This window comes from Jaculus jaculus, chromosome 1 (genome assembly GCF_020740685.1).
Source record: "Jaculus jaculus isolate mJacJac1 chromosome 1, mJacJac1.mat.Y.cur, whole genome shotgun sequence".
Lineage (NCBI taxonomy): Eukaryota > Metazoa > Chordata > Mammalia > Rodentia > Dipodidae > Jaculus > Jaculus jaculus.
The window spans coordinates 46,120,849-46,134,187 of NC_059102.1; the positions used below are offsets into that span (position 1 = coordinate 46,120,849).

At 39.6% G+C, this 13,339-nt stretch overlaps 1 protein-coding gene across 3 annotated transcripts in view; it reads right to left on the reverse strand.

The window, feature by feature from the left end:
* Positions 1–13,339, reverse strand: part of Kif20b (kinesin family member 20B) — an 84,658-nt gene that overhangs the window by 25,296 nt on the left and 46,023 nt on the right. For all 3 annotated transcript variants that reach the window (XM_045153626.1, XM_045153621.1, XM_045153613.1), the window contains 3 exons: positions 12,585–12,723; positions 6,810–6,929; positions 3,303–3,363 (listed from right to left, as the gene is read on the reverse strand). In XM_045153626.1, coding sequence (XP_045009561.1) covers positions 3,303–3,363; positions 6,810–6,929; positions 12,585–12,723 — 320 coding nt within the window. The remainder of the gene's footprint in view (positions 1–3,302; positions 3,364–6,809; positions 6,930–12,584; positions 12,724–13,339) is intronic.

The following is a 13,339-nucleotide window of genomic DNA, read 5'->3' on the forward strand; positions in this document are numbered from 1 at the left end:
CAATTCTAAGAGCAAATTTGGATAGAACCCCAGACAGAAGACAGACACACAGACAGAGGTAAGACATAATATGAAGACAGGGGCAAAATTGGAATTATGATGTTACAAGGCAAAAAATATCAGCCATTAATTGTCAAAAAGCTTAAAACAAAAAAAGCAAGAATTCTTTGCTCAGGTCAGTCCCAGTCACCCAGTCCTGTCAATCCCTGCATAGAATCGTGGTGCAGTGACAGAAGCACTATAAAGCTCAAAGCCTGTGGAAATACAGACAGTCAGAACCCTCAAACAAGGCTGGCAGATACTGGGCAGCCATTGTAGAAAGCAGTTTAGAGAAAATAATAATCTTAAAAAGCAAACAACCTGGCAACTTTTCATAAAAAGTTACTATGTGATTTTTTTTTCCCCAGTTTTACATCATCTGCAAAATTCTGAGACTACACTTACCTGACCACTTACACACAATTTTTCATAAAAGGCAAAACATACATATAACCAAATGTCCATATACTACAAAAATATGGTGTGACTGAAAAATAGATTATTAAACCATAAACAGAGAACTCATGATATGGATGAAATTTCAAAACAAGTGAAAGAAGTCAAGCACAAAAGGCTTAATAGTGCATGGATCTACTTAGCAGGAATATTCTATTAGGTAAATCCATATAAACAGAAAAGCTGACTGGTGGCTATTTGGTGTTAATAGAGAAAGAAGGAAGTAGATGACTATCAGGTAAAGGGTTTCGTTTTGGAATAGCAAATACCATTTAGAATTGGTGATAAGAAATGTACTGCTTTGTATATAGATGTCAGCCTACTAATCTTTTAATGAGTACATACTTTTAAAGAATTGGGATGGAGAGATGGCTTATAAGTAAAGACACTTGCCCACAAAGCCAAAGGAGCCAGGTTCAATTCCTTAGGACCCATCTAAGCCAAATATACAAGGTGGTACACAGGTCTGGAGTTTGTCGACAGTGGCTGGAGGCCCTGGGAAATCTATTCATTTTCTCTCCTTCTCTCTTTCTCTCTCTCTCTCAATCTCTCTCTCTCTCCTTTTCTCAAATAAATAAAATATTTTAAACTATAAAATTTATTTATTTTTATTATTTATTTATTATTTGTTATATCTAACTTTTAGGGAGAATTAAATAGGATAGTTAAATGAAAAGCATTCAGTATTTAAACAGAAATTTAGAAAATTTGTAGAATATTGCATCACATACAACGAAAATCACAGGAGTGAATGAACTGTCACAGGAGAAAGCAGAACAAAGATGATACCTTATTCAAGAAAGCTGGCAGACAGGTTGAGTCACCAGCACAATTACATCACAAAAGTTGAGGCAAGACTTTTCCTTTCTACTTAGATAAAACACACTTATAATAAATATTATTTTAAAAAAATGAGAAAAACATAAACATCAAAGTACCATAAAATTCCTGCCTGGTATTAAAAACAGAATCAAGAGCCTATGGCTATGGAGGTCATAAGCCCTGGGAGAGTGAGTGAGGGAGAGGGGGAGCTAATACTCTTAAGTGAATATATTATTCCTATCAAACTGCCTTCTAACTAAATACTTAATTTTATGCTCATGTATTAATGCTACTCTCACTTTTGGTTAAAGAAGCTTCTCTTTTCAATGGTGGTGGCTACAGAGGAGACGCAAAACTGACCAAGCGCTGCGATAAAGTGACAGTGGAATGTTTAGCACTAAGTGAGACATCTCCATCATACCCTCTATGGCTCAGGAACCACTGCAGATGAGGCGGAGGAAAGAATGTAAGAGCCCAAGGAATGTTAAACTGCTATTTTACAGACACAAAGTGGTCATGGCATTCATGACATCACAGTGGCTGGCTCTACCGCTACAAGATCACATAATAATAATAGGAAAGGAACAAATGATAACATCAAAATAGAACAGGGATTAAATGGAAGGAAAAAGGGAGTCAGTGGAGGGAAGTATAGGGGAAGAAAGACAAAGAAGGATGATGAGAGGGGATTATGATCATGGTATCTATCTATATGGAGGTCATCAATAAAGAGTTTAATAAATAGTAACAATAAGAAGCAAGGGCTAGAGAGATGGCTCAGCAGTTAAGGCCTTTGCCTGCAAGGCCAAAGGATCCCAGTTCAATTCTCCAGGTACCATGCAAGTCAGATGCACATGGTGGCACATGCATCTGGAATTCATTTACAGTGGCAAGACACTGGTGTGACCATTCTCATTTTCTTTTTCTCCCTCTCTAATAAATGAATAAATAAGAAAAAAATCTTTTTTAAAAATTTAATTTAAAAAAAAAGAAAGAAAAACATTTTAGGGCTTGAGCAGCTCTCAGTCTAGAGTGTACTTAGCATTCATGAGGACTGAGACTGGATACCTCACACCATAAAAAAATAACTAAAGAAAACTTTTCCTCACTGACTAAATTATTTATATACTTTTGTCCAGAAATTTTATATTCTAGTCATTGTAATCTTTGTAACATTAAAAAAAAACTATTTTCATTTTTTTGTTTGTTGGTTGGTTTGTTTTTCAAGGTAGGGTCTTGTTCTAGCCCAGGATGACCTGTAATTCACTATGTAGTATCAGGGTGGCCTAGAACTCATGGCCATCCTCCTATCCCTGCCTCCTGAGTGCTAGGATTCAAGGTGTATGCCACCATGCTCGGCTTTTTAAACTTTTTAAAAAATTTAATTTATATATTACAGAGAGATAGAAATGGCAGATAAGAGAGTGAGAGTGGACACACCAAGGCCTCCAAGCCACTACAAACAAACTCCAGACATGTGCACGACCTTGTGCATCTGGCTTATGTGTGCACTTGCGAATTCACACTGAGTCCTTAGGCTTCATAGGCAAGCACCTTAACCACTAAGCCTTCTCTCCAGCCCTGACTTTATTTTTTACATGATACTGACCATTCCCAAGGAATCAATGCTGCTCTGAATGAATGTTGATTATTGGTTTGTTTTTTTTTTTAATGGTCAAAAAATTTGATTAAGGCATCAGGGCTCTTGATCAAAGAGGCAAAAGAGTATTAGAGAAAATGAGGAAGACCAGAACTGAAGAGAAGGAAGGAATGCACAGCTCTTACGCAAGTGATGGTTTGGAGGGGTTTACAGAAAATGTGAAGCTTCAAGTATGTAAGTTATCCATTAGAAGTAAAACTTTAGTATTATGAAAAAGTCACATCACAGCCCTCACTTCACTTCAGAATTTTTAAAGAGAATGTTAATTGTTATTTTAAGTATATAACAGCCATTGTAATACTGAAAATAGAAATTTATTTCTGACCTTTGCACACTTTCTCATATTGCTGTATGGTGTCTTCTGCCTTCTGATTACTTAACTGATCCTAAAAAAATTAAAGAATATGCATTAAAAGCAAATATAATCCAAATACTTAACTATATTTAATAGTAAATCTTGAAAATAAAACTCAATATTAAGTCAGAGGAGAGACATTAATAAGAACAAAGTATAATAATATATATGAAAATGCCATAATCAAACTCATTACTTTGTAATGCTAACTTCAAAAATTAATTATAAAAAATATATAAATCTGAAATCTATCTCTTAAGTGGCTGGCTTATCACACTCAAGCTTCCAAGTTTCTTGAGTTAGAAAGAAAGGGAAGGTAAAAATGGTAATAAGAAAGAAACAACAAAATATACTTTTAATCTATTATATACCCCATTTAAAAATATAGTATAAAAATGTTTATTCATTGGGAAGAGAGAGAGAGTGTGTATATAAGCAGGCCAGAGCCTCCTGCCCCTATAAACAACTCCAGATGCATGTGCTACTTAGTACATCTGGCTTTAAGTGGGTACTGGAAAATCAAACCCAGCCACTCAGCCTTTGCAAGCAGACATCTTAACCACTGAGCCATCTTTCCAGCCCACAATTTCAGTCATTTTTAGCAGCTCAAGATTTTAGGAAATGTGTGCTCACTCATCACAAAATGCAGGAAAAGAAGGAAAGCAGAAGTCTAATATATATACAAAAAATAAGAAAATTTATGGGCTTGGTGATACATTCCTTTAATCCCAACACTTGTGAGGCTTAGGTAGGAGGATTACCATGAGTTCAAGGCTAGACTGAAAGTTCAGAGTGAGTTTCAGGTCAGCCTTAGCTAGAGTGATACCCTGCTTCAGGAAAAGGAAAAAAAAACAGATAATTAAGAAAAGTCATTAAAACATTCCCCATTTTACTAAACTCAAAATGTGAAGAAAAAAAAAAAAAAAAAAGAGAGAGAAAGAGAGAGACTGACCTACATCTAAAAAGCAATTGTAACATTTGGAAAGAGTAAGAGTCTTACAATTAATTAAAACTTGTCATTTAATCAAGACTTTAGTCTTTAATCTTATCTAAACTCATTACAGTCCTTTAACCTGATGTGTTTTAGGAAGAATCGTTACAGAACCTGAATATCACTGAGTCCTACTATGAGAAGACAAATTACTTTATCAGGACTACAGGCTGCTAATAATTAAAATTATGGGGGCTGGAAAGATGGCTTAGCAGTTAAAGCACTTGTTGGCAAAGCCTAAAGACCCAAGTTCAATTCCCCAGAACCCACATAAACAAGATGTACATGGTGGCACATGTTTCTGGAGTTTGTGTGCACAGGCTAGAGGCCCTGGTGTGCCAATTCTCACTTTCACTAATAATGAATAATAAAATACTTTTTAAAATTATGTATTAACAGAGAAGCTTCTTTTTGTAGACAGCTACAAAGAATCAAAGCATTGAGAATAAGATGTACTGAGAACTCAGAGCCAAATGAGATGCTTCTATCTGACCCTTCTAGAATCAAGGAACATCTCACAAGACAGGACAAAAGCAGGAGCGTGATGAGTAGGATTTTGGGACACTACTCTCCACACATCAAGTGACTGGTGCTTTTATAACCTCATAGCAGCTGTTGTTACTTCCACAGACATGAAAAATATAGAGTCCACTAGCACCATAAAACAGACTGTAAGAGGGCAGTAAGAGACATCAAAATAGAAGGGCTAGTTAGAAAGGCGGGGGGGGGGGGGGGTGGTCAGTAGAATGGGGACAGAGAAGGAGGGACAAGAAGGGAATAGGAGAGGATTATGACAAATTATAGTTTTTTCATGTATGAAAATTCCCAATAAAATAAGGAAAGGATACAGAAAAGAGGAAAAAAAAAAAAAGAGTGGCCAGGTATGGTGGCACATGCCTTTTAATCCCAGCACTTGGGAGGCCAAGGTAGGAGGATTACTGTGAATTTGAGGCCATCCCAGGTCTATAAAGTGAGTTTTACAGGTCAGTCTGGACTACAGTGAAATCCTACTTAGAAAGACAATGAGAAAACAAACAAACAAACAAAAAAGGGCTGGTCAGATAGCTCAGCAGCTAACGGTGCTTGCTACCACCAGGTTCGACTCTCCAATGCCCATGTAAAGCCAGATACAAAGTCGCACATGCATCTGGAGTTCATCTGCAGTAGAAAGAGGCCCTGGCATGCCCAGTTTCTCTTTCTCTCCCTAACTCCTTATAAGTAAATAAATAATAAAATCAAATTTATTTATTTATTATTTATTTATTTATTTGAGAGCAAGAAATAGGCAAGACAACAGAATGACACAGAATTGGTGCGCGCCAGGGCCTCCATCCACTGCAAATGAACTCCAGATTTGTATGTCCCTTGTGTATCTGCCTTACTTGGGTCCTGGGGAATTGAACTAGGGACCCATGTTCAATTCCCTAGGACCCACGTAAGCCAGATGCACAGGGGGGCACATGTGTCTGGAGTCCCTTTGCACAGGCCGGAGGCCCTGGCATGCCCAGATTCTTCTGCCCCCCCCCCCCCATCTGCATTTTTCTCTCCCTCCATCAAATAAATCATAAAAAAAAATTTTGAAAAAGAAAAGCACGTCTTGTGTGTTTCTACCTGAATCTTCACTCATTGGTTGCTTTAAAGTAAGCATAAAAAGAATATAAATCCACACTTTCTACTGTTGCCAGCTACACTCATGTAACACACAATATAACGATCCAGCATACTAATTTTAATGCGTCAGTTTTCAAAAAATAAATGTTACATACAGGCTAGCCTACCCTTTAATTTTAAGTTAAATAATTTTAGATTTACAAGAGATGTGCAATAGCCACTTTCTCTAGTGCAAAATAGCCACTTTTTCTAATGCCAGCATTCAAGATGCAGAGGCAATCACAAATCCTAGCATTCAAGAAGATGAGGCAAGAGAATCACCATGAAATCCAGGCCAGCATGGAACCACATATTAAGTCCCAGTCCAGAATGGGCTGTACAGTATGACACATATTTTTCATTTCTTTTTTTAATTTTTTTGTTTATTTATTTGAGAGCGACAGAGTGAGAAAGAGGCAGAGAGGGAGAGAGAGAGAGAATGGGCGCGCTTGGGCCTTCAGCCACTGAAAACGAACTCCAGACGCATGCGCCCCCTTACGCATCTGGCTAACGTGGGTCCTGGGGAATTGAGCTTCGAACCGGGGTCTCAGACTTCACAGGCAAGTGCTTAACCGCTAAGCAATCACTCCAGCTCAATATTTTTCATTTCATATATGTTGTGTTTTATTTTTGAGACAGAATTTCACACTAGCCAAGGATGACCGACAATTCATTATAGCCCAGGATACCCCTCAAATCACAATGCCCCTACTTTAACTTCCCCAGTGAGCCAGCACTTAGAGAGTTAACTGAAAAATAAAAGTGAACATTAAGTTTATCAGAAAAGAAAATGTAATCACAGAATGGACTTCAAACAACAAAAACAAAACTGCTACCTGGAGTTGCTGAATGGTTCGTTGTTTCATATCTATTTCCTGAGAATACTGGTTTTTCTTTTTCTCCAGCTCATTAATTTTATTCCTCAATAATTTCTCTTCATCACGCATCACGGCAACCTATAAAGCAATATTTATAAAGAAATTTAATGGCTAGAGAGGTGGCTTAGAAGTTAAGGTGCTTGCAAAGCAAGAAGACCCAGGTTCAATTCTCCAGGACCAATGTAAGTCAAATGCATAAGGTGACCCATGTGTCTGGTATTCATTTGCTAAAGGCCCTGTGTGGTGGTTTGATTCAGGCGTCCCCCATAAACTTAGGTGCTCTGAATTCTGAGTTCCCAGCTGATAGAGATTTGGGAATTAACACCTCTTGGAGGCAGTGTATTGTTGGGAGGGAGGCTTATGGGTATTATACCCAGTTTCCTCTTGCCAGTGTTTGGCACACTCTCCTATTGCTGTTTTCCACCCTATGCTCATGCCATCATTTTCCCTATCAATGTAGAGCATCCCATTGAGTCTGTAAGCCAAAATAAGTCCCTTTTCCCCAAAAGTTGTTCTTGGTTGGGTGATTTCAATCAGCAAAGAGAACCTGACTCCAACACCCTGGCATAACATTCTTTCCCTGTGTCTCTCTCAAATAAATAAGTAAATAAAATACTAGTCCCAAGGTCACTACCATCTGAAAAGAGAAGATTATTTACTAAAAGTGAGAGTAGCATTAACATAAGGGCATGAACATTAAGAGAAGTGCTTACTGGTCAGTTTGATAAGCATAGTATATACATTTAGCCAGACAGCAGCAGACGTTACATCCCTAGGGCTCATGACTACCCCTGTTTTAAGTTTTCAGTATCAGGGATGTATTCCCTCCAATGGAGCAGGCCTCCAGTCCAATTAGAGGGCAGTTGCTTTCCACCATGACAGACCTGTCACTATTGCACCACTGGCTCATTTGGCCTGGCTGCCAAAATATAAGGTTTGCACTGTCCACTATTGAGTATCTTCACTGGTGATTTCTGTCTCTCCCATTGAACTGCATGCAAAATGGCTTCTTCTAGCTTTCTGTCAGTTGGTCTACATGGAGGAGGTTCTCAGCTCAGTTCCAGCAGGATTTCTCAGTGGTATTGCAGCCCAAGTATGTGGAATCTTCAGTAATAGGGTCTTACCATCTATTCCTGGTGGGAACCAAGGGCCTCAGCAATGGCCTATAATGTTTTGGGGCATCAGGGACCTCCCTGGCCAACAACTCACTGGAGGTATCCCATTCTTGGCACTGAAATTTTTCTAGCAACAATCTACGGCTTCTGAGTGTTCCATTGTCCAAAAAAGTAGGATTCCATATGGTTTATTTATTTCCTCTTAGAAAAAATGTAAATTATTCTTCAAACACTTGCAGTGGGAGTTGCATTACCCTTTTAGTACCTTAAATTAAGAGAACTGGTTTATTAGCATGAGTATAGATTTTTCCCAAAAAAAAAAATTATGTGTTGTTGAATTTTTTGTTGATAATCGGTTTAATTTGAACGATTTATATTTGTTTAAGTTTCACAAATTGAGTCCCATCTTTACATCAAACTACCTGCTACAATAATCAACCACTTTATAAAACTATCTCCTAAAAACATACAAGGTCACAGTGCCAGGGGTGGGCTACCTCTCCTAAGACTTGCTAGCCAGGGAGGTCCCTGAGAACCCCCAAAATGAAAAGACTATCACCACTGCTGTTGGTTGGTAAAATCCTATTGCTGTAGAAGTGGCACGTTTTGGTCATAAGACATGGAGCAGCCAAGCTTGGACGGAGCTGGAAGCCACCTTGCTGCTGGCTGGCTCCTATGGTACTGGAAGATGCTATGTAGGGTGCTGGCAAAGAATGGCAATGAGCAGTCCTGCCCAGTTGTGGACTCCAAGTGCTGCATCACCAACATGCCAGGCAAGATGCGCCTGCCTGTGCAATGGTGGCGCAACTGTGGTGGGTACAGCCAATAGCTTTCTGATTGGATTCAAAGCCCCCTCTGCAGGAGAGAGTTCATGTCTGGTACTGTAAACTCTGTCAAAAGCCTGTGGCTGAGGAGGTCACAGGCCCTAGCAGGGAAGCCACTGCTGTTGTTTTATTAAATGGATGGAATGGTCCTGTCAAAGTGGCTGCTAAATATCTGTGCTTGTCCCCATAGAGGATTATTGCTGTCTGCCTTGGTGGAGAAGAGCTTGCAATGGGCCATAAGTGGTAACTGCTAATGGAGAGATTCCTAATGGGGTATGCTGCTGAGAACAAGTGACTGTTGAAATTGTGGTGGCGCAGGGCTGGAGGGATGGCTTAGCCACTAAGCACTTGCCTATAAGACCCCGGTTCGAAGCTTGATTCCCCAGGATCCATGTTAGCCAGATGCACAAGGGGGCACACATGTCTGGAGTTTCATTTGCAGTGGCTGGAAGCCCTGGTGTGCCCATCCCCCCCTCTCTCCCTCTCCCTCTCCCTCTCCCTCTATCTGCCTCTTTGTCGCTCTCAAATAAATAAATAAAAAATAAAAAAATTTGAAAAAGAAAATCAAACATTTATCAAACTGTTTTGTTGTTTAAAATTTATGGCCACTTCTCCAGTGACTCAGGTTCTTCATAATATCAATTGCAAGAAGCTGTGAATAATACTAAAATTAAATATACTATTAAATAAGAATTTTGATAAGATAAAATGATAGAAGGAAGAAAAATAGAGGCCAAGAAAATAATTGTTGGTAATTAATTCTTTGGAGGGAAATGACTGGGAGAAGTAGAGAGGATTTTTCTCACCAACTGTACCTCTGTATATTTCACAGTGAGAATTGTGTTACTGAATCCCTCACTTTAAAACTGTAAGGCAGGGGATGCAGCTCAGGGGTAGAGAGCTTGTGTTGCGAAACAAGGCCCTGGGCTCCATCACCAGCATTGAAAAAAAAAATTACATTAAAAATTTTACTCTTATTGAGCTGGAGACATGGTTCAGCAGTGAAAAGTACTTGTTTACAAAGCCTGAAAGTCTGGGTTCAATTCACCAGTACCAAGTAAAACCAGATAAACAAAATGGTGCATACATCTGGAGTTTGTTTGCAATGGCTAGAGGCCCTGGCATGGCATTCATTTTCTCTGTAAATAAATATTTTTAAAAACCATTACTATAAAAGTAACACAAAAAAATAAAAGTCATACAGAGTGAGTATGGTGGCACACTCCTTTAATTCCCAACACATGGGAAGCTGAGGTAGGTGAAACCAGCCAGGGATTAGTGAGTTCCAGGCTACTCTGGACTTGAGAGAGGCACAGCCTCAAGGGAAGGAAAAAGAAAAAAAATCATTCTGTACCTTCCAATATATACAAAAGAAATAGATTTCTTGGAGTGACCTGAATTTAGCAGTTATAAAAGAAAATAAAAAATGATTCTAGTGCTATGTAAGGCCTGTGTTTTTCTAAATGTGTGCCTTTTTCAATTTGTTTTAAGATGGTTTAAGCGTTCTATATTTTCTTTTGTAAATTAAACATTTTCATCATTAAAAAAAAAAAATGATGGTATTGTATATATGTAAGCAGAATAGGTTAATGGGTGTGAAAAGGCCCAAGTGAGATCAGGGGAAGAAATTGAGAAAAGGAAAGGATGAGAGATGGCTAATCAAAATCTAAGAAGATATAAATAAATCATATGGAAACCTACTTCTTGGGACAGTGGGACACTCAGGAGCCATAGATTGTTGCTAGAAAATTTTCAGTGCCAGGGATGGGATACCTCCAGTGAGTTGTTGGCCAGGGAGGTCCCTGATGCCCCCAAAACATTATAGGCCATTGCTGAGGCCCTTGTTCCCCACCAGGAATAGATGGTAAGACCCTATTACTGAAGATTCCACATACTTGGGCTGCAATACCACTGAGAAATCCTGCTGGAACTGAGCTGAGAACCTCCTCCATGTAGACCAACTGACAGAAAGCTAGAAGAAGCCATTTTGCATGCAGTTCAATGGGAGAGACAGAAATCACCAGTGAAGATACTCAATAGTGGACAGTGCAAGCCTTATATTTTGGCAGCCAGGCCAAATGAGCCAGCGGGTGCAATAGTGACAGGTCTGTCATGGTGGAAAGCAACTGCCCTCTAATTGGACTGGAGGCCCACTCCATTGGAGGGAATACATCCCTGATACTGAAAACTTAAAACAGGGGTAGTCATGAGCCCTAGGGATGTAACGTCTGCTGCTGTCTGGTTAAATGTATATACTATGCTTATCAAACTGACCAGTAAGCACTTCTCTTAATGTTCATGCCCTTATGTTAATGCCACTCTCACTTTCAGTAGAGAATCTTCTCTTTTCAGATGGCAGTGACCTTGGGATGACTCAGAAGGCATCACGGTGATGGAAAGAAATGACCGCAGTGTTCAGTACTGCAATATCTCTATCACACCTTCCAAGGTTCAGGGTCTAATGTGGAAGAGGTGGTAGAAAGAATATAAGGGCTAAAGAGATGGCTTAGCGGCTAAGCGCTTGCCTGTGAAGCCTAAGGACCTCGGTTCGAGGCTCGATTCCCTAGGACCCACGTTAGCCAGATGCACAAGGGGGTGCACACATCTGGAATTCGTCTTCAGTGGCTGGAGGCCCTGGCACGCCCATTCTCTCTCTCTCTCTCTACCTCGTTCTCTTGCTGTCACTCTCAAATAAATAAATAAAAATAAACCAAAATAAATTTTAAAAAAAGAGGGAATATAACAGCCAAAGGAAGGGTAGGACTCCTTACAACGTGCTCCCTGCAGACACAAAATGGCCTGGATATCCATAACCTCACAGTGCCTGACACTACTTACATAAGAACAGCATAAGAGATGGAAAAGAACATGATATCAAAATAAAAGAGACTGATTGAGAAGGGGAGGGGATATGATGGAGAATGGAGTTTAAAAGGGAAAAGCAGGGGGAGGGAGGGTATTACCATGGGATATTTTTTATAATCATGGAAGTTGTTAAAAAAAATTTGGAAAAAAAATAATAAAAGAGAGATTGATTGAGAAGGGGAAGGGATATGATGGAGAATGGAGTTACAAAGGGGAAGTGGGAGGAGGGAGGGTATTAGCATGGAATATTTTTTATAATCATGGAAGTTGATAATAAAAAAAACTGAAAAGGAAAGAAAAAATTCTAGGGCTGGAGAGATGGTTTAGCCATTAAGACACTTGCCTACAAAGCAAAAGGACCAAGGGTCAATTCTGAAAGTCCCACGTAAGCCAGATGCACATGATGGCGCCTACATCTGGAGTTCGTTTGCAGTGACTAGAAGCCTTGGCACGCCCACTCTCATTCTCTCCCCCTCTCTGTCTCAAATAAATAAATAATTCTTAAGTTCTTAAATGTTCTATTAGTCCTAAAATTAATGTCTAAACTGATCTTGGGAGAAAGGCACTTATATGCAAGGCATGATGGCCTGACCCACATAAAGCAAGATGCAAAGAGGTACATACATCTAGAATTTATTTGCAGTGGCAGTAGACCTTGATGCATTCATATTCTCCCTCCCTCCCCCCTCTCTGTCAAATAAATGAGTAGTTATTATTTTAAAAATTTTAAGCCGGGCGCCTTTAATCCCAGCACTAGGGAGGCAGAGGTAGGAGGATCATGAGTTTGAGGACACCCTGAGATTACCTAGTGAATTCCAGGTCAGCCTAGGCTAGAGTGAGACCCTACCTCAAAAAACAAACAACAAGAATTTTAAGAAAAGAAATGATCTATCACATTAAACTACTGAACACAAACTGAAATGACCTACCTCTTTCTGTACCTGTGCAATCTGCTTTTTGGCATCAGTGAGTTTGTCTTTCAGCTCAGCATAATCTTCTTCCTTCCTTTCAAGATCTGCTCTGAGATTCTGAATAAGAGCTGAGCTTGCAGCCAGCTCCTCTGTCAACCTAAAAAAAAAGAAATCACAAAGCACTTTTCTTTTTTTTTTAATTTTTTATTTTTTATTTGAGAGTGAAAGAGAGAGAAAGACAGGCAGAGAAAGAAAGAGAACAGGCGTGCCAGGGCCTCCAGCCACTGCAAACGAACTCCAGATGCATGCGCCCCCTTGTGCATCTGGCTAACATGGGTCCTGGGAAATCAAGCCTCGAACCGGGGTCCTTAGGCTTCACAGGCAAGCGCTTAACTGCTAAGCCATCTCTCCAGCCCACAAAGCACTTTTCTATAGTTAGACACTATTAACTATTTAGGGATATTGTGTGAATTGGCAACAATTTCCTAATTGTAGACTACACACGCTATGAATAAGTGCTTCTGAGGATTTCATGAGATGTTTTTGCATGGCATGCAGTTAGCATTGTGAGTGTGTGGGCGAGGTACATGCACCCGAGCTTGTAGAGGTCAGAAGACAATCTCAGGTGTTATCCTCAGGTATGGCATCCACCTTTCTGAGACAGGGTCTCTCACTGACCTGGATCCCACCAATGTAGCAAGACTAACTGGCTAGTGTAGTGACTGTAGGAATCCTCATATCTTTGCCACCCCATTGTTATCAAGAGATTTTTA